Below are 22,140 nucleotides of genomic sequence, written 5' to 3' on the forward strand. Positions count from 1 at the left end.
GTAAAGTGTAGAAAGGCATTCCACATCTGCTCTGGAAAGTGCAGGCACTCCAGTTGTTTAAGCTCTATAGGAAAAAACGTGGACCCTGCATTGCAAAGGTTTATCACCATGGACTATTTCTCATGTGTATCCAGACAATAATAACTGGTGAGGAGCAGGTCAAAGCTCAAGAACTGTGAATGGAATCACCCCACTTTTATCAATGTTTTCTTCAAGTGTGAATTTAACTTGAATTTGTAAGTACTTGCACAGTATTCAGAAATAAGAATCAGTCAAAGTAAAGAAAGGGGTTCCCTGAAACCAAGATATACATGTTTTAATTTGGACAGGTAACAAAAAAAAACAAAAAAGTCGAGTCACAAGTCTGTTACAAGTCTGCCCTCCAGTGTTTGGAGTAAGCAATGACACCTAGGCTTATCAAGTGACGCTACATATAATGGAGTTAACTAGTTTTTAAAACTTTCAATTCAAATTCAAAAATAATTGCCTATGTATTTTCTATGTTTTTATTTCTCCAATTAAACAGTAAGCATGCTTCTATTGCTATGGTAAGAATATTGTTAAATAGTTGTGTTTTTTTTAAAAAACTTTCCAAACTTTTCATTACATTGTTGACTGCTCCACACTTGTGTAAATCCTTTGACTTACCTGCAGAACTCCAGTTTAGAGGTTCAAAGACAGCAGGGCACCATGGTGAGTAAATTGTCCCGACCCGTCTTTGAGATTGCCATTTAGAAGGGCCAGAACGTGTAACAGTCTGACAGGCTGTCTCCTGCCAAGGTGAAGCTGACAATAAAAGGGGCTGCCAGCGTGCCGATGGGAATCAGGAAGCCCACGGATGTCATGGAAATCTCAAAACCACGGGCCAACAGCATTTTAGCTCGATGACGCCAGCGGTTCCTGGTGCGGAGCCGCGCTGCTGAGGGTTCTCCAGTGGCGGTCATCAGCGGACTCACAGGTCTTGGCTCCTCAGACGTGTTGCGCACACGTCTCTGCTGTCTGAGTCGTTCGTGAATGTTTTCCGGCACATTCTGAGCCAAGGCCTGCTCCTCACATGTTGCTCCTCTCCAGTCCCGAGGGATGGGGGGTTTGATTGATTGACCTTCCTGCACGTTATCAGTGGGTTGACGGCTCTGCAGTGATGACCACAGACTTTCGACCTCTGCTTGGTCTGCATCACTTAAATAAAAGGCCATGTAGGAAGCCTCCTCAGTTTCTTCTTCCTCAGTCTCCCGCTGACCTAAACCTTCAGCCAGGCCATTTTTATTGTCTTCTTCTTCTCTGCGTACCTCAGATGAAAACAAGAAATCATGAGCAATGTTCTCATTTCGCCTGACCGGTTTGCTCGTCTCTCCAATCCTGTTCAGCATTTGTGATTTTTCCACAACACTTTGCTCAAGCTCCTTGATTGCAGCCCTCAACCTTTCAATTTCCTCTTCGTTTGATCTTTTCAGAGCCGCAAGTCTGGACACTTTGGCTTGAAGGTTGTGAACTTTTCCACTGAGGATGTCCTCATGAACCTGCCAGCTCTGTAGTGTGGAGTTTAGATGCTCCACCTCTTCCTGTTTTCTCTCTATCAAATATTGAAGAGAGTCCACCTGAGCAGTCAGGGCCTGGTTCTCCTCAGCTGTTGTTTTTTCCTTTTCTTCCAAACCTGTAATGTTTGCCAACATTCTTTCAATCTCCTCCTGTTTCTTGTGCATCTGTCTTGTCAGCTGTGACAATTCAACATTGACGCTCTCATTCAGTTTGATTAAAGAGTCCTTACTGTCCTGCAACTCTTGCACTGCTGCCATCAAGTCATTGCGTTTTTTCTCCAATTCAGAGTTCAAGCTTTCGGCTGCATCCAGTTTCTCAATTTGCTTGTCAGCCTGATGCTTGAGGTCAGTCACTGTAGCCCTCAGCTGTCCGATCTCTTTTTCATTGGACCGTTTTAGGCCGGAAAGTCTCGTCACCTCAACTGAAAGACCCTTAGCATGCTCATCTGAATTGTCCGTACTACTCTGCCAACTCTGCAGTGCTGAGTTCAGCTGTTCAACCTCCTCTTGTTGTGCCTCTGTCAAAGACTGGAGTTTGTCCACCTGTGCAATAAGAACCTGATTCTTCTCCCTCGTTGTTTTTTCATTCTCCTGCAGACCTAAAACCTCTTCCAACAAACGCTCCACCTCCTCCTGCTTGCTGTTAAACTGAGATGTGAGCTGAGCTACCTCAGCATTGGCTCCCTCGATCTGCTGGATTAGAGACTCCCTGCTCTCCTTTAGGTCTTGGATGACTATTGAGACGTCATTATTATTTGTCTCCATTGTCTCATACAAACATTCCATTTCAATCAGCTTTTGCGATTTCTCCTCAGCACTTCGCTCAAGGTCCTTAATGGCAGCGCCCTGCTTTTCGATCTCTGCTTCACAAAGTTCTTTCTCTCGTGCCAGTCTGGCCACCTGGGCTTGGAGATTCTCAATGTGTCTGTTCAGGATGTCCACGTCCTCCTGCTGAGCCGCCAGTTCTGATCTTAGATCTCCAATCTCTTCATCTTTTTTCTGAGTCAAATACTGCAGGCTGTCCACCTGAGAAGCTAAGGCCTGGCTCCTCTCATTTGATAATCTTTCATTGTCCTGCAGACTTAAATTCTCAGCTGACATACTTTCAATCTCATGCTGCTTTTCCAGCAGCTTCGATGTCAGCTGCGTTACCTCAGCATTTGCGCTCTCAATTTGTCGGATCAGTGCCTCCTTGCTCTCCTGCAGATCTTCCACTGCCATTAGCAGCTCATTGTTCTTTGCTTCAACTGTCTTGTATAAGTCTTCAATCTCAACCAGCTCCTTGGCCCTATTGTCTGTGTCCTTGAAAGTGGCCCTCAGCTGTTCCATTTCTTCTTCACTTGTTTTTTGAAGACTCCTAAGTCTGGCCACCTCAGCTTGTTGACGATCAATCTGTGCATGCAGGGTGTCTTCATTGTCTCTTTGATCCTCCAGTTCCGAGCCCAGACGTTCAGCCTCTTCTAGTTTTTTGGCAGTCAGACTCTGAAGTCTGTCCAGCTGTGCAGTCAAACCACAGATCTTCTCGTTCAGTAATCTTTCATTGTCTTGCAGACTGCTAACTTCTGCCAGAATATTTTCATTCTCTCTCTCTTTTTGGCTCAGCTGAGAGGTGAGCAGAGCAATCTCAGCATTGGCATTCTCGATTTGTTTCGAAAGGGACTCGCTGCTTTCCTCCAGGTCTTGCACTGTTGTCAACAAGTCGTGACTGCTCGTCTTCAGTTCCCTGTTCAGGGACTTGGTTGTATCAATCTTTTGTGATTGTTCCTCAGCTCTCTGCTCCAGGTCCAGAACTGCAGCTCTCAACCTTCCAATTTCCTCTTCATTTGACCTTTTCAGACTCATAAACATTTCCTTTTCGGCTTGGAGGTTCTCAATTTGCCCGTTCAGAATGTCCTCATGGTCCTGCCGATTTTCCAGTGTTTGCCTTAAACATTCAATCTCTGCCTGTTTTTTGTCAGCCAAAAATAGATGGTGCTCCACCTGAGCAGACAGAGCCTGGTTATTCTCATTCAGACCCTTTATATCTGCTAACATATTTTCATTTTCTTCCTGTTTGATGTTCATCTGAGACATAAGCATCCCTATTCTGTCCGTTGAGGCTTCAGTTTGTCTGATTAGAGAGTCCCTGCACTCCTGCAGATCTTGCACTGTTGTCAAAAGAGCAATGTTTTTTGTCTCCCTTGTCTCATACAAAGATTCAATTGCTTCCAGTTTGTGTGACTGCTCCTCTGCATTTGTCTCCAGTACATTTACAGTTGCCCTGAGCTTTTCAATCTCTTCTTCATTTGATATTTTTATAGTTTTAAGAGTGGCCACCTCATCAATGAGGCCCTCAATTTCGTCATGTAGTTCACCTTCTTTACTCTGTGATTCTGATCTTAGATGTGCTACAACTTCTTGTTTCTTTTTTGCCAAATGTTGAAAATGGTCAAGCTGAGAAGTTAAATCCTGGTTCTTCTCTGTTAATAGTCTTTCATTGTCCTGCAGTTTTGTTTGTTCGGTCAACATGCTGTCCATCTCCTCCTGCTTTTTGTGCATTTGAGATGTCAGCAGTGAAATCTCAGCAGTGACAGTTTCAAATTGTTTGATTAAAGAGTCTTTATCTCGCTGTAGGTCTTGCACTGCTGTCAATAAGTCATTGTTGTTGGTCTCCATCATCTTGTACTGACTATTAATTGCATTCAGTTGTTGTGATTGTTCCTCAGCACTTAGCTCAAGGCTTTTAATATCAGCTCTCAGATTTTCATTCTCTTTTTCATGCAAACCTTTTAGACTTCCTAGTCTGGCCACTTCAGCTTGGAGATGCTCAGCTTGCTCATTTAGTGTGTCCACACTGTCTTGCTGACCCTCCAGTTCTGACCTTAGATTTTCAATCTCTTCTTCTTTTTTCTGAGTCAAATATTGAAGGTTGTCCAGCTGAGAAGCTAAGGCCAGGCTCTTCTTACTTGATAATCCTTCATCGTCCTGCAGACTTTCTGTAGACATACTGTCACTGTCCGATGCCAAGCTTGGGTGACTGACCTTTTCCTGTTTTTCCTTTGTTAAATTTTGTTTTTTGTCCTCCTGCGTGGTCGTATCCTGGCTCTTCTCTTGCACCTCTGGATCATGAACGTCAGCCCTTAGCTGTTCAACTTCTGCCTGATATGATTCCTTCAAATTTGTGAGTCTGGCCACCTCCACAGTGAGCTTTTCAATTTGCTCATTGAGAACACCCTCGTTTCTCTGCTGACTTTCTAGCACTGAGCTGAGATGTTCGATTTCTTCTTGTTTTTTCTCTGTCAAAACTAGAAGGTGGTCCATCTGATTGATAAGAGTCTGATTCTTCTCGGCAACAACATTTTCATTTTCCTGCAGACTCAGAACCTCTGCCAGCATGTTTTCAATCTTTTCCTGTTTTTTGTTCATTTCAGTTGTAAGCAGTGTAATTTCAGCATTGGCATTCTCAATTTGTTTCACTAAAGTGTCCCTGCTCTCCTGTAGATCTTTTACTGCTATCAACAGGTTATTGTTCTCTGCCTCCATAGTTTTACATAAGCATTCAATTTCAGCCAGCTTCTGTGATTTCTCTTCAGCACTACTCTCATTGTCCTCAATAGTTGCCCTTAGGTTTTCAATATCTTCCTCAGATGACCTTTTCTGACTTGTTAAGCTGTCCACTTGAGCCTGGAGATTCTCAATTTGTCCATATAGAACATCCTCATTGTCCTGTCGAGTCTGCAGTGCTGAGCTCAGATGGTCCACTACTTCTTGTTTTTTGTTTGTTAACTCTTGCAGGTTTTCCACTTGATCACTCAAGGTCTGGTTCTTTTCATCTAATAACTTTTCATTCTCCTGTAACCTTTTAACCTCTGCCAACACATTTTCAATCTCTTTATGTTTTTCACACATCTGAGACGTAAGAACAGCAATTTCCTCATTAGCATTCTCAATTTGTACATTTAATATGTCCTCATTGTCCGGTTGACTCTGTAGTGTCGAGCTCAGATGGTCCACTTCTTCTTGTTTTTTCCTTGTTAGCTTTTGCAGGTTTTCCACCTGATCACTCAAGGTCTTGTTCTTTTCATCTAATAACTTTTCGTTTTCCTGTAACCTTTTAACCTCTGCCAACAATTTTTCAATCTCTTCATGTTTTTCATGCATCTGGGATGTAAGAAGAGCAATTTCCTCATTAGCATTCTCAATTTGTCCGTGTAAAATCTCCTCATTGTCTTGTCGACTCTGCAGTGCCGAACTTGGACGGTCAACTTTTTCTTTTTTGTTCGTTAACCCTTGCAGTTTGTCCACTTGAGCACTCAAGGCTTGGTTCTTTTCGTTTATTAATCTTTCCTTTTCCTGGAGCCTTTTAACCTCTGCCAACAGATTTTCAATCTCTTCATGTTTTTCATGCATCTGGGATGTAAGAAGAGCAATTTCCTCATTAGCATTCTCAATTTGTTCGTGTAAAATCTCCTCATTGTCTTGTCGACTCTGCAGTGCCGAACTTGGACGGTCAACTTTTTCTTTTTTGTTCGTTAACCCTTGCAGTTTGTCCACTTGAGCACTCAAGGCTTGGTTCTTTTCATTTATTAATCTTTCCTTTTCCTGGAGCCTTTTAACCTCTGCCAACAGATTTTCAATCTCTTCATGTTTTTCATGCATCTGGGATGTAAGAAGAGCAATTTCCTCATTAGCATTCTCAATTTGTACATTTAATATGTCCTCATTGTCCGGTTGACTCTGTAGTGTCGAGCTCAGATGGTCCACTTCTTCTTGTTTTTTCCTTGTTAGCTTTTGCAGGTTTTCCACCTGATCACTCAAGGTCTTGTTCTTTTCATCTAATAACTTTTCGTTTTCCTGTAACCTTTTAACCTCTGCCAACAATTTTTCAATCTCTTCATGTTTTTCATGCATCTGGGATGTAAGAAGAGCAATTTCCTCATTAGCATTCTCAATTTGTCCGTGTAAAATCTCCTCATTGTCTTGTCGACTCTGCAGTGCCGAACTTGGACGGTCAACTTTTTCTTTTTTGTTCGTTAACCCTTGCAGTTTGTCCACTTGAGCACTCAAGGCTTGGTTCTTTTCGTTTATTAATCTTTCCTTTTCCTGGAGCCTTTTAACCTCTGCCAACAGATTTTCAATCTCTTCATGTTTTTCATGCATCTGGGATGTAAGAAGAGCAATTTCCTCATTAGCATTCTCAATTTGTTCGTGTAAAATCTCCTCATTGTCCTGTCGACTCTGCAGTGCCGAACTTGGACGGTCAACTTTTTCTTTTTTGTTCGTTAATAACCCTTGCAGTTTGTCCACTTGAGCACTCAAGGCTTGGTTCTTTTCGTTTATTAATCTTTCCTTTTCCTGGAGCCTTTTAACCTCTGCCAACAGATTTTCAATTTCTTTGTGTTTTTCACACATCTGAGATGTAAGAAGAGCAATTTCCTCATTAGCATTCTCAATTTTTCTATTTAATATGTCCTCAATGTCCTGTTGACTCTGCAGTGTTGCGCTTAAACGGTCAACTTCTTCTTGTTTTTTGCCCATTTGCTCTTGCAGGCTTTCCACTTCAGTACTCAAGGCCTGGTTCTTCTCAATTATCAATATTTCATTTTCCTGCAGACTTTTAACCTCTGCTGACAAATTTTCAATCTTTTTATGTTTTTCATGTATTTGAGATGTAAAAAGAGCAATTTCCTCATTGGCATTTTCAATTTGTCCATACAAAACCTTATCATTGTCCTGACGACTCTGCAGTGCTGAGCTCAGATGGTCAACTTCTTCTTGTTTTTTGAATGTTACCTCTTGCAGGTTTTCCACTTGAGCAATTAAGGCTTGGTTTTTCTCATCTAATAACTTTTCATTCTCCTGTAACCTTTTAACCTCTGCCAACACATTTTCAATCTCTTTATGTTTTTCAAGCATCTGAGATGTAAGAACAGCAATTTCCTCATTAGCATTCTCAATTTGTACATTTAATATGTCCTCATTGTCCGGTTGACTCTGCAGTGTCGAGCTCAGAAGGTCCACTTCTTCTTGTTTTTTCCTTGTTAGCTTTTGCAGGTTTTCCACTTGATCACTCAAGGTCTGGTTCTTTTCATCTAATAACTTTTCCTTTTCCTGTAACCTTTTAACCTCTGCCAACATTTTTTCAATCTCTTCATGTTGCATCTGAGATGTAAGAAAAGTAATTTCTTCATTGGCATTCTCAATTTTTCTATTTAATATGTCCTCATTGTTGGGTTGACTCTGTGGTCCTGAGCTGAGACGGTCAACTTGTTCTTGTTTTTTATTGGTTAGCTCCTGCAGGTTGTCCACTTGAGCACTCAAGGATTGGTTCTTATCATTTATTAATCTTTCATTTTCTTGGAGCCTTTTAACCTCTGCTGACAGATTTTCAATCTCTTCACGTTTTTCGTGCATCTGAGATGTAAGAAGAACAATTTCTTCATTAGCACCCTCAGTTTGACTGATGAGGGAGCCCCTTTCTGTCTGCAGATCTTGCACTGTTGTCAGCAGCTCATTGTTGTTCATCTCTATTGTCTTGTATAAACTTTCCATTGCATCCAGTTTTTGTGACTGCTCCTCAGCGTTACTCTCAAGGTCATTCACTGCAGCCCTCAGCTTTTCAATTTCTTCTTCATATGACTTTTTTACACTCACAAGTCTGGCCACCTCAGTTTGGAGATCTGCTATTGGTCCATTTGGAACCTCCTCACTGTGTAGTTGACTCTGGAGTTTTTCTCTCAGACTTTCAACTTCTTCTTGTTTTTTCTCCATCAGGTACTTAAGGTCTTCCACCTGAGCAGTCAGATCTTGATTTTGGTCATCTAATAACTTTTCATTTTCCTGCATGCTAGCTACAACTGACAACCTCTTCTGATCTTCATTCTTTATGCTGTCCATCTGAACTGTGAGTGAAGTTATCTCAGCATTGCTGTTCTCTATTTGTTTCATTAGAGAGTCTTTATCATTCTGCAGGTCCTTCACTGCTGTTAACAAGTCATTATTTTCCAACTGCAGTGTCTCTAAAGCTTGCTCTTGTGATTGCTCCTTAGCGCTGTTTTCAAGGTCTTTCACCGTTTCCCTCAATTGCTGAATTTCTCCTTCATTAGAATTTTTAACAGTTGTAAGTTTGCTCACCTCAGCTTGGAGGTTCTCAACTGTTCCATTCAGAATGTACTCGGTGTCCTGGTGACTCCGCAGTGTCTTCCTGAGATTTTCAACCTCATCTTGTGTTTTGTTTGTTAGCAATAGAAGGTGTTCCACCTGAGCAGTCAGTTCCTGGTTCCTTTCAGTTAATGTTTTTTCAGTATCTTGTAAATCACTAAGTTCTGAAAACATATTTTCATTCTCTTGCTGTTTTTTATGGATCCTGGATGTAAGCAGAGCCATCTCTGCATAAATGTTCTCATTTTCTTTAATAAGAGAGTCATTATTCTGCTCTAGATCCTGTAGTTCAGCCAACAAGTCATTATTTGTCTCTAGTGTCATATTTAGACTCCTGGTTATATCCTGGTCGTGAGCACTATCCTCAAGGAACGTAGCAGCAGATCTCAGCTGCTCAATCTCGTCTTCGTTCGATTTTTTAAGACTTAAACTTTTCTCTGTCAAATGTTTGAGGTTGTCCACCTCAGCAAGCAGGGTCTGGTTCTGCTCAATTAACATTTTTTCATTTTCCTGCAGAATCATCATTTTGGTCAACATAAAGCCAAATTCCTCCTGTCTTTTGTTAATTTGAGATGTAAGTAGTTCCAGCTCAGCACTAGCTTTTGTGTTTTGATTCATTTCAGCATCCAAACTTTCCTGCAGATGCTGCACTGACGTCTTGTTCAGGTGTTCAACTTGGACCATCTTTTTTGATTGTAGCTCTGCACTGTGCTCAAGCTCCCTCACTGCAGCATGCAGTCGTTTAATCTCCTCTTCATTATGGCTTTTCAGACTCTTAAGTCTGACCACCTCCGCTTGTAGATTCTTAACATATCCATTCAAGTTATTGTGGTTGCTCTGTTGGTTCTGCAATACATCCATAAGTTGTTCAACCTCTTTTAGGTGTTTCTCACTCAGAGATTTAAACTGCACTAACTCAGTAGTTCTATGTTTGTTCTCCTCTCTTAATTTCAAATTTTCCTCCACCAGTTTTTTTATGTGAGTTTCTCCTTTTTCCCTTTTACGTCCTGTGGAATAAATGTTCCTAATATGCAGCAGTTCTTTCTCAATCTCTTTTTTTTCACCTGCCATTTTTTCTGATAATTCCAGCAGCTTCGTGTTCTCTTCACATGTATCCTTTAAGCTCAACTCTAATGCATTTTTCTCATATGTCAATTGTTCCAAGCAGTGACTTAATTTCTGTACTTGGCTACAACAATCTCCAACTTCATCTTTCAAAGATTGCATCTGATGTGTCAGGTGCACTTCCTTGGCCGCTGAGTTATTCGGTTCCAGGTGGCAGCACCTTTGTTGTGATTGAGGCTTGATTTTCTCGCTCAGAGCACCTGCTTTCTGTTCCTTGACAATCAGCCTACATTGATAGGGTCTGCAACGCATTTCCATTTTGTGATGTGTGTTGAAGCCCTTGTTCCACAGGTCTATATAGATTAGTTTTTCACAACCATTATGTAAGCAGTAGCATCTTGTGTGAGACTTAGAAGAGGCTGACATCACCAGATTGCAACACTGATCTTTCATTCTCCTTGAACATTTTACATCAAAGGCTTACAAACGCTTGACATGTCTACCTTTGATGTTTTTCATCTGACCTTTGATATGTTCTTCTATCTTATCTTCTAACGAGTTATTTTATGGTGGTCACAGTACATCAGCATTTCATACATATTGGCAGGAAAAGTAAAAGTTAATTTTACCTTGTTGGGATTTTAAACTTTAATACTTGGCTCCAAAAAAAAAAAAACAAGTTTTGAAACAGGTGATGTGAGAGAACATTGAAGATTATAAATTATAAAATTTGGTCTGTTTACCTCTTAGGGTCGTTTGTTAACATGAACCCATAGGAGGGGTTTCAATAATTATACTTTGTGTCATAAGTCACAGTCATGGTGGTTATCGCTTGTCCTCAAATTATCACCATTGAAGAGTTTTAAATCAAAAATCACTCTGAGAACACCTAACCTGTCGTGTGAGGGTTGCTGATCCGGTCAAAATGCATGTTTTAGCCTTAGTGTGGACAATTGAAGACCAGCTGATGTTTCCTATTAAATCGTTTTGGGTCACCACTGACACCCCATATAAAGAAGGTTTTGTGCGATACCGCTCGCTTTCTCACCCAATAGAGCCAGCTCTTATGCGCATGCGCACTTGCCATAGTACAGTGCCACAATGATCGTTCACACCGGTAGGAGGAGAAGTTTGGTCTTCCGCGTTTCCTGTAGTTCTCCTGCGATACTGTACGGTGAGCGGCGGCGACCGCGGTTCCGCTATAGTCGCTACCCTGTACTCTGTCCCCCCCTATCTCAAATACATTGAGGATAGAATTGTACTACGTTCTCTTGTCTATCTGGAGCCCCACAGCGTGTAAATATAGCATCAACCCGCATTATCCATGCATTGGGGTCCTGGGCCCCAGCGCACCGGCTCCGGCTTCAGCCATGTCGGCCAGGAATACGACGACTGGCGGCGGTGACAGAGCGGGGGAAGAGCTGGCAGGTATGGAAAAACGACACCGAAGCTGTTACCGAGCGAAATATCCACTCGGCGTGCTGCATGTCACATTGAGCAGACGGCGTAAGGCGCAATGTTTTCGTAATGTTCCGAATTGTCGCCGAATGGCCGCAACTTGGAGCCGCTGCGAAACTAGGTCAGTAGATCAGTGGAGCAAACTCGCCCCGGAACGAATTTACATAACCCAACAATATGTTGTCAGCCTTTTGCTATGTTTTGTGAAGTACCTTCGACATATACGTAATACAGTCACAAACTGTACCGTCTGGTGACTTGAATGACACGTTCAGTGAGCGGTAATTTTGACCCAATTGACAGGACTATGCAAATGTTAGCTTAGCCGTGGTAGCAGGGCCTCGTAACTGGTATCGCGTTTAAAAGCCAATGGCTTTTTAGACTAGTAAAATCGATTGCATTACATTACGACTCTATTGCCTCAATGTGTTTAATGCTGCGGTGTAATGAAGTGGCTTTGATTTCTGTTTGCAGTCGACAGTGGACATTAACGCGAATAAGCCGTGGCACGGCTCCTGTACCCTCCGCCGCTCTTCTCTTGACATAAATCCACACAGCTCACAGGAGCCTCACTGTAATTACCACTGCTTCACTGGACTGGCTGCAGCTACATGCAATTGTATTATTGGCACCGTAACCACCTCTATGTAGAAAATCGAGGGGGGAAATATCGTCTTGCATCCCAATTTCCCATTCATTCGTAGCATTCGGGATTTAGACATGTTCTGAATTTCAGTCGTGTCATCTGTTTAACAGTGAGCATTCACACAAACATTGCACGCTTGAAAGTAGTAACCAATTACTGTAGAGTAAAACGTTGACGTTACAAATGACCTCGTTGAACCATTTAAAAATATGTTAGTGTAAATAGACTTCTTTATTAACACGCCTAGCAGTCAATATTCATGTTTGCCGATAAGAAGCGGAGCAGAGATTTCACCAAAAGCAACATTCTTGGTTGACTTTTTTTATTTTTTTTTTATTGCTGAAGCTGTTTCTAGTTTTGTTGTTGTTGCCGTCAGTCCAAATGGGCCATTGTGCTTTCTAATGGCAAGTTGTGACAAACTAGACAAATGAGCTTTAAGGCAACAGCATGATTTATTAGATTTTTTTTTTCTTGCAACTTGTGCTCAGTCACATCCATCACGGTGGGAACGGCTGCTGCCCTCACGACACTCTCAACTTGTGTCAGCAGCTTCACTGCCTGACAGGTGAAATCAACTTGGTTGTCTCTCGTTTCTTCCGTGCATTTTATATCACTGTCGACTACAGCAATTCAGCTGGCTGGCTTGTGGGTGCGTTAAATACTTATCTCGTCTGTGGGCAAGCAAGAGATTCCAAGAGCAAATATGTGAAGTTTTGATTGGCATGCAGTTGATGCAGTGGACTGGCAAAGTTCCTGCCAGAGTGGTGCGTGCTCTTTATTTTCCAGATTTCTCCCGCCCAGCCCAGTTCCTTGTGACCTGCCCACGTGGCTCGTTCGTTCCGATATCTGATTGATCCGACCCAGCAACAGACCACCTGAAACTAGAAATGAGTGCGAGTTGGACTAACTTCCTCTTTCGCAAAGCGCCACTAGCACAACATTGAGCTCTCATTTGTTTTTATTACATTTATGGGCTTGGCAGCTGTCAAGGAAGCCCTTTTCACAAACACCACACCCGCACCTAAAAAATGATTTGTTGTCTCTATTGGAGAGTAAGATTAACATGTTTTTGTTTTTGAGATTTTCTTTGTATAGTCACCTACCTGACACATTACATGTAGATTGTCCTTACTGTGAAGTGACATGAATAGATGACGTCCCCACATTTTATCAGATGGTTGCTCATATATTTCGGCTGACACCTATGCGTGGGGAGACAGTGTGAGGTGATGAACCTCACTTCTCAAAATTAATCATTCAAGTGTTTCGGTGCAATATAAAAACAATCATTTTGCATTGATGAGGCCTAAACGGGCACGAACAACAAGTTGTGGGGAAGCTGTATATTCAGAGATAACAGAATCTATCTGTGTTCGCGTTGTAACGAAAACAAATTGCAAAGTCAACTGGTTGCAAGATTGTATTTCTATCATTCTTCGCTTTGCATTTCAATATTTATTTTACAACCACACACTTCATTTGTTATGTTTGTTATATTACAAAGTACAAGTTATTTTTTGTGTACTTTTCCTCAATTGAATACCAGACAAAAGCACAATGGAAGTCTATCTTGTACAAGTGAATGTGCGCTCTTGACGTGAAGCTGCGACTGCTCGCGGCAGTGCGACAAGGACTTGCGGTAAACCTTGTCAACGTGTTTTGGCGAAACAGATGCTCATTCATGGACTGAGTGTACACGTGAGCAGGGGAGGGAGGTTTGTCGAGCTGGCTGACTTTGCCCGTGTGTCCTGCTACCAAGTCATCCTGTTGCCTTCACTGTAACCCCGTAATCTAACAAATCTTGACAAGGGGAGCGGGATTTCAAAAATGGGGCTGCCACTGATCTGCTAATGACTCGGGGTCAGAGGGTTTGTGGGGCAGAGTTAAAAATAGGAGCCATGGATATCGGCCAGCCACACTTGTTCAGTCTCGTGCTGCGTTCTCTGGTTTCACTCCTGCACACCCACACTGGTGTTAAGACACAACAACGCCACAGTCACCTCACATCTCCCCAAAATATACTGAGCGGCAGATCCACAAAGGGCTTGTTGTTTGTCTGTAAACAGCTCAGTCTCAGTGGCTTTAGATCAGTCAGCCTGTCACAACATTAACAGCCTGCACCCATCCGTGCAACACAAGCCATCAGGAACTACTCATCAGAAAAGTTCTGATCTTATTGGTGGCTGGATAGAGTTTTTCGAATTGTTGAGTGTGATTCATTAAGTATCAAGTGGATAAACAGGATAATGTTCCAGTTTTGGTGTTGCCTTGTAATGAGAGCTCTTGTGTCCGTGTGAGATTTGCCTCTCAGAAACCCAGCCTTTTAATTGTATTTTGCCTTAGATACAGGTTGAGTAAATATTCAGTGTATAATATTCTAGAGAATACATTGTGTTTAGTTGAGACTTTGTGGGCTTTGTTTTGCTCAGTTCAGAGTTCAATGACACACAAACAAGTTTTGCTTAAGGTCGTGATCATAATCTCACAGCAGTGAAGATTATGATCATGGCCTGAAACTCGGATTACAAAGATAAAACACCATTAAGTCTGTGAGTTTTATTACAGGACATGTTGGACTTTATGAGTCTTCCAAGAATGAACCTCAAATAAAATTCAGTCCACGCCCATTGCAACCATTGTTTGCTTGTATATTTCTTTCAGCTGGTTTGCTGGTTGAGGAAAACCAATGCAGTTCAATGTCTATGGCCGGCCTGATGACGTCATCCTCAGCAACTGGCTTGTCCCTCAACATGGAGATGCCCCGGAAGCGCAAAGGCAGCACGGACCTCCAGTAAGCACTGTGACTGTTTCTGACTTGGGTCAACGATGTAGAATGGTGCCGCTTACAACAATACATTTTCTGCTTTAGGGACAGAAAAGCAGCACTCACTCCTGATGTAGACATGGAGGATGACCAAAATGGGTGCGCTGGTCTCATTGAGGAATTACTAGATTTTGTTTCAGTCCTTGTGTACATGCATTTGTTTTAACTGAGGTCTACTTCTTGCTACAGGTCAGATGGAGATGACCAACACATTAAAATTAAATGCTTCAGGTAGGTCATAATTAAATCAATGAACCAAAAAACTATCAATCAAGCATTATCATCAGGCCAGACTGATTACAGTATTCCACAGTTATTGGGTGTTTTTTTTGTTTTGTTTTTTTTTGAGAATTTTATAAATGATTTCATCTTGACAATAACCATAATGAGGTATTGAACTTGCTTTATGGACCTTCAGGGAACCGCATAGCCAGATTGAGAAGAGGAGACGTGACAAAATGAACAATCTCATTGACAAGCTGTCAGCCATGATTCCGACTTGTAACCCAATGTCCCGGAAGCTGGACAAGCTCACTGTGCTCAGAATGGCCGTGCAGCACCTCAAATCTCTTAAAGGTAGGAGATTTCAGAATTTCCCTGGAGATCAATAATCTATCGGTCTATCAATCTATGTATGTCAGTTGAAGTCTCTGGTGTAAAGAAACTTCAACATTTCTTTGTTTAGAATCCTTCATGTTTCAAATGTCTTTGTTTTCTTTGTTTTTAGGTTCAGGTGGTTCTTTTTCTGAAGTCAACTGCAAACCATCTTTTCTTCCTGACGAGGAGCTCAAACACCTCGTTCTCAAGGTAAATGTCCTGTTGACGTGTGAATGTAATGCTGGCTACTCATGGAAAAGAAATCAGCAAAACATTGTTGGTTTGGTTCCTCTATCTAGCACAGGCATGGGCAAACTACGGCCTGGGGGCCATATGCGGCCCATAAAGCTTTTCAATCCGGCCCGCCGAACTTGAAGACATTTTATTGATAGTAAAGTAATAAAATACCTGTATTCCATCAATTTTTCAGTGTTTTAAGAAGCCCAAAGTAAATACTGTTGAGCTTCAAAGACATATTTTCTTGCAACGCTTTGTTCATTTTCAATTGACATTAAAGCACAAGTGTTCTACATATCCCATGATATCTTTTTTCCTCCTATGAGGTGGCTCACCAAAACACTCCATCCAGCCTTCTGCTTTTACTCTGGACCTTCTGTCAAATTTCGGAACCCATTGTGGCCCACCAGTCAAAAAGTTTGCCCACCCTGATCTAGCATCATGCTACCAAACCGCGTGTTCGTGTAATGAAGAAAAGGAGACAAGTAAATCTTAATCAGTTTTATCTGAAAAGAAGAACAAGACATTTGGTTCAGAGATCTGATGGAGAGATCTCTGGAGTCGAGTCCTGGCCGTCGCCGGAGTCAGACTGACTCCTTTCTCCCAAGAAAGTCCTTAAATACACAGACAATCTGACTCCTGATTTAAATGTCTTCTCAAGTGTCGTCCTTGATTGGCTGTCCATTCTTCTCCCTTCAGTTCCTGGGTGTTACTGTCATTGTTTGTGAATCAGGAAGCGGGTCCTTATTTGGCCGTGAGCCAAATGGTCCATCCTTCCTTCCGGTGTGACCTGTTGAAACAATTTGCAGCAAGACAAGTTTGAGGTGACAAGTTCCCATCTCTGTGACTGGATGGGCCGCAAACTTTATGAGGGTCGCAAAGGCAATTCCTTCAGCTGACCACTCTCTGGTCACCCCAGGTCACTGTTCATGAGACTTAACGAGTAACACAGTCTTTGGTCACAAGGTTTTCAACGCCCCCATGGCACTAGTCATAATAATAACATTCAATACATTTATACATTCAACTCAGTATAATAATTACAACATAAAAATGTAATGTTACCAATATAATAGCACAATGGGCTGTGATGCATGATGTTAAATATCTGATTCCAACAACATCACATTAAAACGCCTCATACAGATGTCTTCAAGCTTTCTTCTGAACCACGCATCAGCAGATCAGTTACGTTGTCCCCTCTTGTGTGTTGATATTATCCAAGTACGAAAACATCACCTGAGTAGTTTAGTTTACTTCCAGAATTCAGACATTGCAGCACGTTTAAATGTTGGTTGAATTTTTATCATCTTCTCGTGGCCTTTTGTCTGTTTTTCCTGATGTTTACCACATTTCATTTTTGTTTCCCCCCCTGCAGGCTGCTGACGGCTTCCTGTTTGTGGTGGGCTGCGATCGTGGGAAAATTGTTTTTGTCTCAGAGACTGTCACAAAGATATTGAATTATACTCGGGTAATAAATCTATAATTGTTACAGCCAGTGCAGCGGTTTTGTCCATATGAAACACCCAAACACACCAAATGGGTTTTCTGTTGTCATGGCGCCACTTCTGAACCCACGGATGCATGAGTGGGCCTCTAGCAGCACATTTAGTAGCATCACTCGTTTGACAAAACTACATCATGAAATGCAAAATTAGTTGCATTTTTTTCTAAATGTCTTTAATTGATCCGTGTAAATTAGAAATATTTATGTAAATCTTAAATCAAATCAACTGTGGACCTACACGGCATCTGTTGTGCACTGGGGGCATCAATCCTCGCCCTCGTTTGTGTGTTTGTCAGCAGTCTGTTTCAAATCAAACATTATTCTGAAATGTCTTTATGAAAACCATGTGTGGGCCAGTCTAAGGAGCTTTGTGTCCTTTTGTCAGGCGGAGCTGATTGGACAGAGCCTGTTTGATTACGTCCATCACAAAGACATTGGAAAAGTGAAGGAGCAGTTGTCGGCCACTGAGTTATACCCCCGTGAACGGCTCATCGATGCTAAAAGTAAACCATTCTGCCTAATCTGTGTGTGTATGTGTTCTTGGATGTGTGTCTCCGTGTGTGTGATAACATGTTTTACAATCTTGTGCTTGTAGCCGGTCTGCAGGTCCAGGCTGACCTCCCAGTCGGTGCCTCGCGATTGTGTACAGGCGCCCGGCGGTCCTTCTTCTGCCGTATGAAGTACAATAAAGTTTCTGTGAAAGTGGAAGACAAGGAGTTTCAATCGGCCAGCACGTCAAAAAAGAAAGGTATGAGTTCAGTAAAATGTACAAAATATTCCAATATTGACTTTATTTATAATGGAAGAACTCAATCAAATATTCCTGAAACAGATTTCCCAATTATTGTCCTTAACAATTACACACATTGATTGACAGTGATTGTAGGGCAGTAAAAACTGCGTTTTTAGTTTAAATATTGTTTAATTTTAAAGTATTCTTCTTCATAAGAGTGAATTTTCCAAAGATAAATGTCAAAGCGTTCAGCTGCCTAATAATAAACAAAGATACAAAGAGAATGTAACCTTGACGGAATCAAGCCTTAGATTTCAAAATTTCATTTTAAAGTTCAAAGCAGATCTAGAGAGTCCATTACAAAATTCACAGCACAAATTGAATATGTTGCAAATTTGTGATGTTTGTTTAGAAACTATCGAGCCTGGTTTGCAAAGTGTGTTTTCCGATCACATGAAGGTGTTACCATCTTGTATGTATACTGCTGTAAAGACAGCGTGCATGTGAACACGGGTGGTTGCATGTGCCCCGCAGAGTCTCAGAAGTACTGCACGGTCCACTGCACCGGCTACATGCGCAGCTGGCCCACCAGTCAGCTGGGGGCGGAGGGAGAGGGCGAGGCAGACAAGCAAGACGGCTCCTACTTCAGCTGCCTGGTGGCGGTGGGGAGAGTCCACTCCCACGCGGCTCCCCAGCTCAACGGAGAGGTCCAGGTCAAGCCCACCGAGTTCATAACGCGCTACGCCATGGATGGAAAATTCACCTTTGTCGATCAAAGGTAGAGCAGCGGCTTGGACTCGCACCCTGTGAACGAGTGACTTCAGTAGCATGGCTGGACAGTTTACATCACTGGGGGGAAATTAAAAAAGTCAAAAAACCTGGAAAGTTTTGGTCACAGAAGGCAAATGCTTTTATAGCATAGCGTTCCACTGCCAGTACTGTAATGAATCAAAGCTGTTTGGTAATGAGTAAAGTATCTGTTTAAGACCCATCAAAAAGGTTGCCAACCTCTGTAAAGTATAAGGCAAGTCAGCAGTTTTCCATTTGCTCTGCAGAGCTACAACCATCCTGGGCTATCTTCCTCAAGAGCTTCTTGGGACGTCCTGCTACGAGTACTTCCACCAAGACGACTTACTGCAGCTGGCAGAACGACATCGGAAAGGTAAGCCCTCCTTTGTCTTCTTCTTTTTCTTTCTAGTTCTAATTTGATTATTCTGTTTTTGTTTGTTTTTTTAAGTACTAGTCCGATTAACACTACAGTAATGTTTCATTTACCTCTTGTCTAAAGACCTGTGAAATCCAAATGAAATGAACAAAGTTTGACAGAAAAACATATTTTTGCCCCACTGTGCATAACACATCATAGTCTTTGGATTATCCTAACTTCCCCAGAGTCTTTCTCCCTCTTCATCTCTCTCTGTCTGAAGTAGGCGAAGTCTGTCATGTAAACCCTGTTTCTCTCCGCAGTGCTGCGAAGTAAAGAAAAAATAGAGACAAACTGCTACAAGTTCAAAACGAAACACGGCTCCTTTGTCACCTTGCAAAGTCAGTGGTTTAGTTTTGTCAATCCTTGGACCAAAGAAGTAGAATACATTGTGTCAACGAACACGGTCATAGCGTGAGTATTCACTCAAGGCTCTCTTCTGCAAAGACTCACGTTCGGAATGTGAAGCAGACCCTCACCTGTCTGTCTCTGTCCTCTCTGTGTGAAGAAACGACAACAGCCGGGGCAGCCGAGCAGGTGACAAGTCTGAGCAGTCAAGCAAGACTTCTGAAGGTCAGTCAAAGTTTCAAAATGATTTGTCTCTCAATTTTTCTGCATTGCTGTATTATTATTAATATTATTACTATCATTTGTTATCTTTGGTCCCTGCACCATTTGCACTTGTTCCTGTCACAAGATGGCAAGAAGATCCTTCCCATCATACCAGGGATCTCCACCACCCCCGGACAGATGGTCTACGCTGGAAGCATCGGCACACAGATTGCTAACGAGCTGCTGGATTTCAACAGGTGTGGCCTCTCAACACAGCACGTCCATCTCTACTTCATGGTTGGGGCTTAGCACTTAATCAGATTTCAGCACCAGGAGCTATTTTAGGCTCGCTACCATCATAAAATGAAGACGATCAAAGTAGAAGTGTTGCGGTGTGCCAACAAGTTGGCAGGTCTGTATGAGGTGCAGTGAAGAACAGCAGCAGAGGAAGATGATTAACTCCAGTCTATGTCGAGTCATCGCTCGTCACAGCCTGGCTGGAGACCTTCGCCGCACATCTGCACATCTGCACATCTGCTGCTTTTTTGCTGAGTGCCAGAGCAGAACGCAGCAGTTCAGCACAGGTCGTCATGCACAGGAAGTTGAGTGTGGACATTTTGCAGATTATAGATAAAACACAACGTGTTTAATGAATTTCATCATACTACAGCAATAAGAAGAATAATTAAGTTATGTTCAATTCATTATCCACAACATATACAGGGAAGTTATTATCATTTGACTGTTTGATTCAGAAGATTTTTTAGTTAAGTTTAATATCATTCCGCTTTAATAATAAATGGGTTAAAATCAGTGGGTAATTGTGATTAATAATTGCGCATTCACACCATTTTATAAAAATAGCGTCATAAGTTTTGCATGAATTGTTCAGAACTGCACCAGTTGTGGTGGCTCTCAACTTTCATCATGTTTGAATTTGTCCCGCTTGTAGGTTGAACTCGTCGCCTTCCAGTGGCAGCGTCAGTCCGTTCAGTCTCACACAGGAGAAGTCTCACAATCAAATCAGCAACAACGTAAGTCATTGAATCCTTTTTAAAGACCCTGTGACACCCATTTTTCTTGTCGTGAAAGCAAAAGCAAATGATGGACTTTAGTCACTTGAGTGAAGTTTTTTGACTGACGAGAGACAGATCATCCCCAGCCTTTATTTTTTCACAACGTGACTCACCCTGCACCACATGGTTACTGTGACTAGAACATGCTTTCCCGCTTTGGTCCCACTAGGTGCCAAATGGAGGAGGTTCCGACATGGAGATGCCAGGAAAGTCCAGCTCAGAGGACGAGCCACAGGGAGCTGCTTTCCCGGGAGGGGAAACACTAATGGGTATTTGCACTTCTTCTTTTCCATTCTTTTCATTTGCGTAAGTGCGTTTCTATGATGTCTAACATCATTTTTCCTTGTAATTTCGCGTCCCTTTCTTCTTGTCCTAGGGGAGAATTCCCAGCTGGACTTGGACAGCATGGTTGGACCGGGTCTCAGCAGTCTTAGCAACGATGAAGCAGCTATGGCGGTGATCATGAGCCTCCTGGAGACGGACACAAACTTGGACGAAGCTGTGGACCTTGATCAGATGCACTGGTCTTTATAGAATCTACTCTTACTGTGCCACACAGTGGCACACCAGAGAGGAAGAAAAAAAATCAAAACACTCGGACCATCTTTTTTTTTTTTTTTTTTTTTTTTTAAATCCAATAACAATAATTGCTTGAATGCTTATTCTAGGACTTGGCATTCCTCTTTTTTAAGTCCTTTTTTATTTATTAGTAATCCTCTGTCACATAAGCTGTGTAGTGTTGGTGCGGCTGCTCTCAGAGGGAGCTGGGGACAACAACAAGAGACACCTGCTTCCTCCCCGCAGGAGTACGTGCCTCCAAAGCCTTACAGTGGTCTGCGTTGTCTGCTGCAACGTTCCTCTCTGCGCTCTTCACGTCCACCGTCGACCTCTTTCAAGTTTTAAAGCGGCCTCGCCAGGTTGGAATTAGAAAAAAGTGAGGAACGGTCGCACCAGTCACACGATGCGCAGCAGCAAATAATTCCTGCTTCTTTTTGTCTCCCAGGCGTGCGTTTTACCGATGTTTGAGGAATCACAATGCAAAAAACAAAACAAACATTTTGCACTGAATCATGTTTTTTTGAAAGGTTGTAATGTGACTTGGTACTATGTCTAAATGTATAACAGGAACAGACGCTTTGGAAAAACCCAGCCCCATCCTTGAACCCTCAGGACTCGAGCTGCAGGTCGCTCGCTCGCGCCTCGGCTAACCACACTTCCAGAACCTCTGACTCTGAGCGTCATCCAGCGATGAACCGCTCAGAGATTCTCACATAATTTGTCAGTATCTGAACATTTTCCACAAAAAAAAAAAACCCTGCCTAAATAACCTCCTCTGCGCTCTCTGACTTGAACGAACTGTATGTGTGTGGAGCTGTTTGCAAACGCAAGCGTCTTCAGGCCGCGTTTTTCTTAAAGGGATAGTTTGAGTTTTGATTATCATTTAGTTTGTGCAGCCAACGTTTGTTGCTCTGGTTGTTTTTGAGTCACAGTCTAGATGTTTGGAATCTTTGAAGAATGAATCAAACCTTTTAAAACATTGCCAGAAGGCAGCTGTTGGCGGCA

The 22,140-nt window shown here is 42.3% G+C and overlaps 2 protein-coding genes across 2 annotated transcripts; one reads left to right on the forward strand and one right to left on the reverse strand.

Moving 5' to 3' along the window:
- Window positions 1-337: 337 nt before the first annotated feature.
- Window positions 338-10,202, reverse strand: LOC142880793 (uncharacterized). Its single transcript, XM_076014731.1, has one exon. The coding sequence runs from the start codon at window positions 10,194-10,196 to the stop codon at window positions 732-734; it is 9,465 nt and encodes a 3,154-aa protein (XP_075870846.1). The 5' UTR covers window positions 10,197-10,202; the 3' UTR covers window positions 338-731.
- Window positions 10,203-10,472: 270 nt separating this feature from the next.
- bmal2 (basic helix-loop-helix ARNT like 2) lies at window positions 10,473-21,211 on the forward strand. Its single transcript, XM_076014737.1, has 17 exons — window positions 10,473-11,171; window positions 14,509-14,638; window positions 14,717-14,770; window positions 14,861-14,896; window positions 15,084-15,247; window positions 15,399-15,478; window positions 16,884-16,976; window positions 17,398-17,515; window positions 17,608-17,760; window positions 18,280-18,523; window positions 18,801-18,907; window positions 19,213-19,363; window positions 19,458-19,522; window positions 19,647-19,758; window positions 20,454-20,535; window positions 20,747-20,846; window positions 20,954-21,211. The coding sequence occupies exons 1-17, from the start codon at window positions 11,114-11,116 to the stop codon at window positions 21,109-21,111; spliced, it is 1,905 nt and encodes a 634-aa protein (XP_075870852.1). The 5' UTR covers window positions 10,473-11,113; the 3' UTR covers window positions 21,112-21,211.
- Window positions 21,212-22,140: the final 929 nt, after the last annotated feature.

This window comes from Nelusetta ayraudi, unplaced genomic scaffold, assembly GCF_046127955.1.
Source record: "Nelusetta ayraudi isolate G7.1 ecotype Tasmania unplaced genomic scaffold, CSIRO-AGI_Nayr_v1 ptg000173l, whole genome shotgun sequence".
NCBI lineage: Eukaryota > Metazoa > Chordata > Actinopteri > Tetraodontiformes > Monacanthidae > Nelusetta > Nelusetta ayraudi.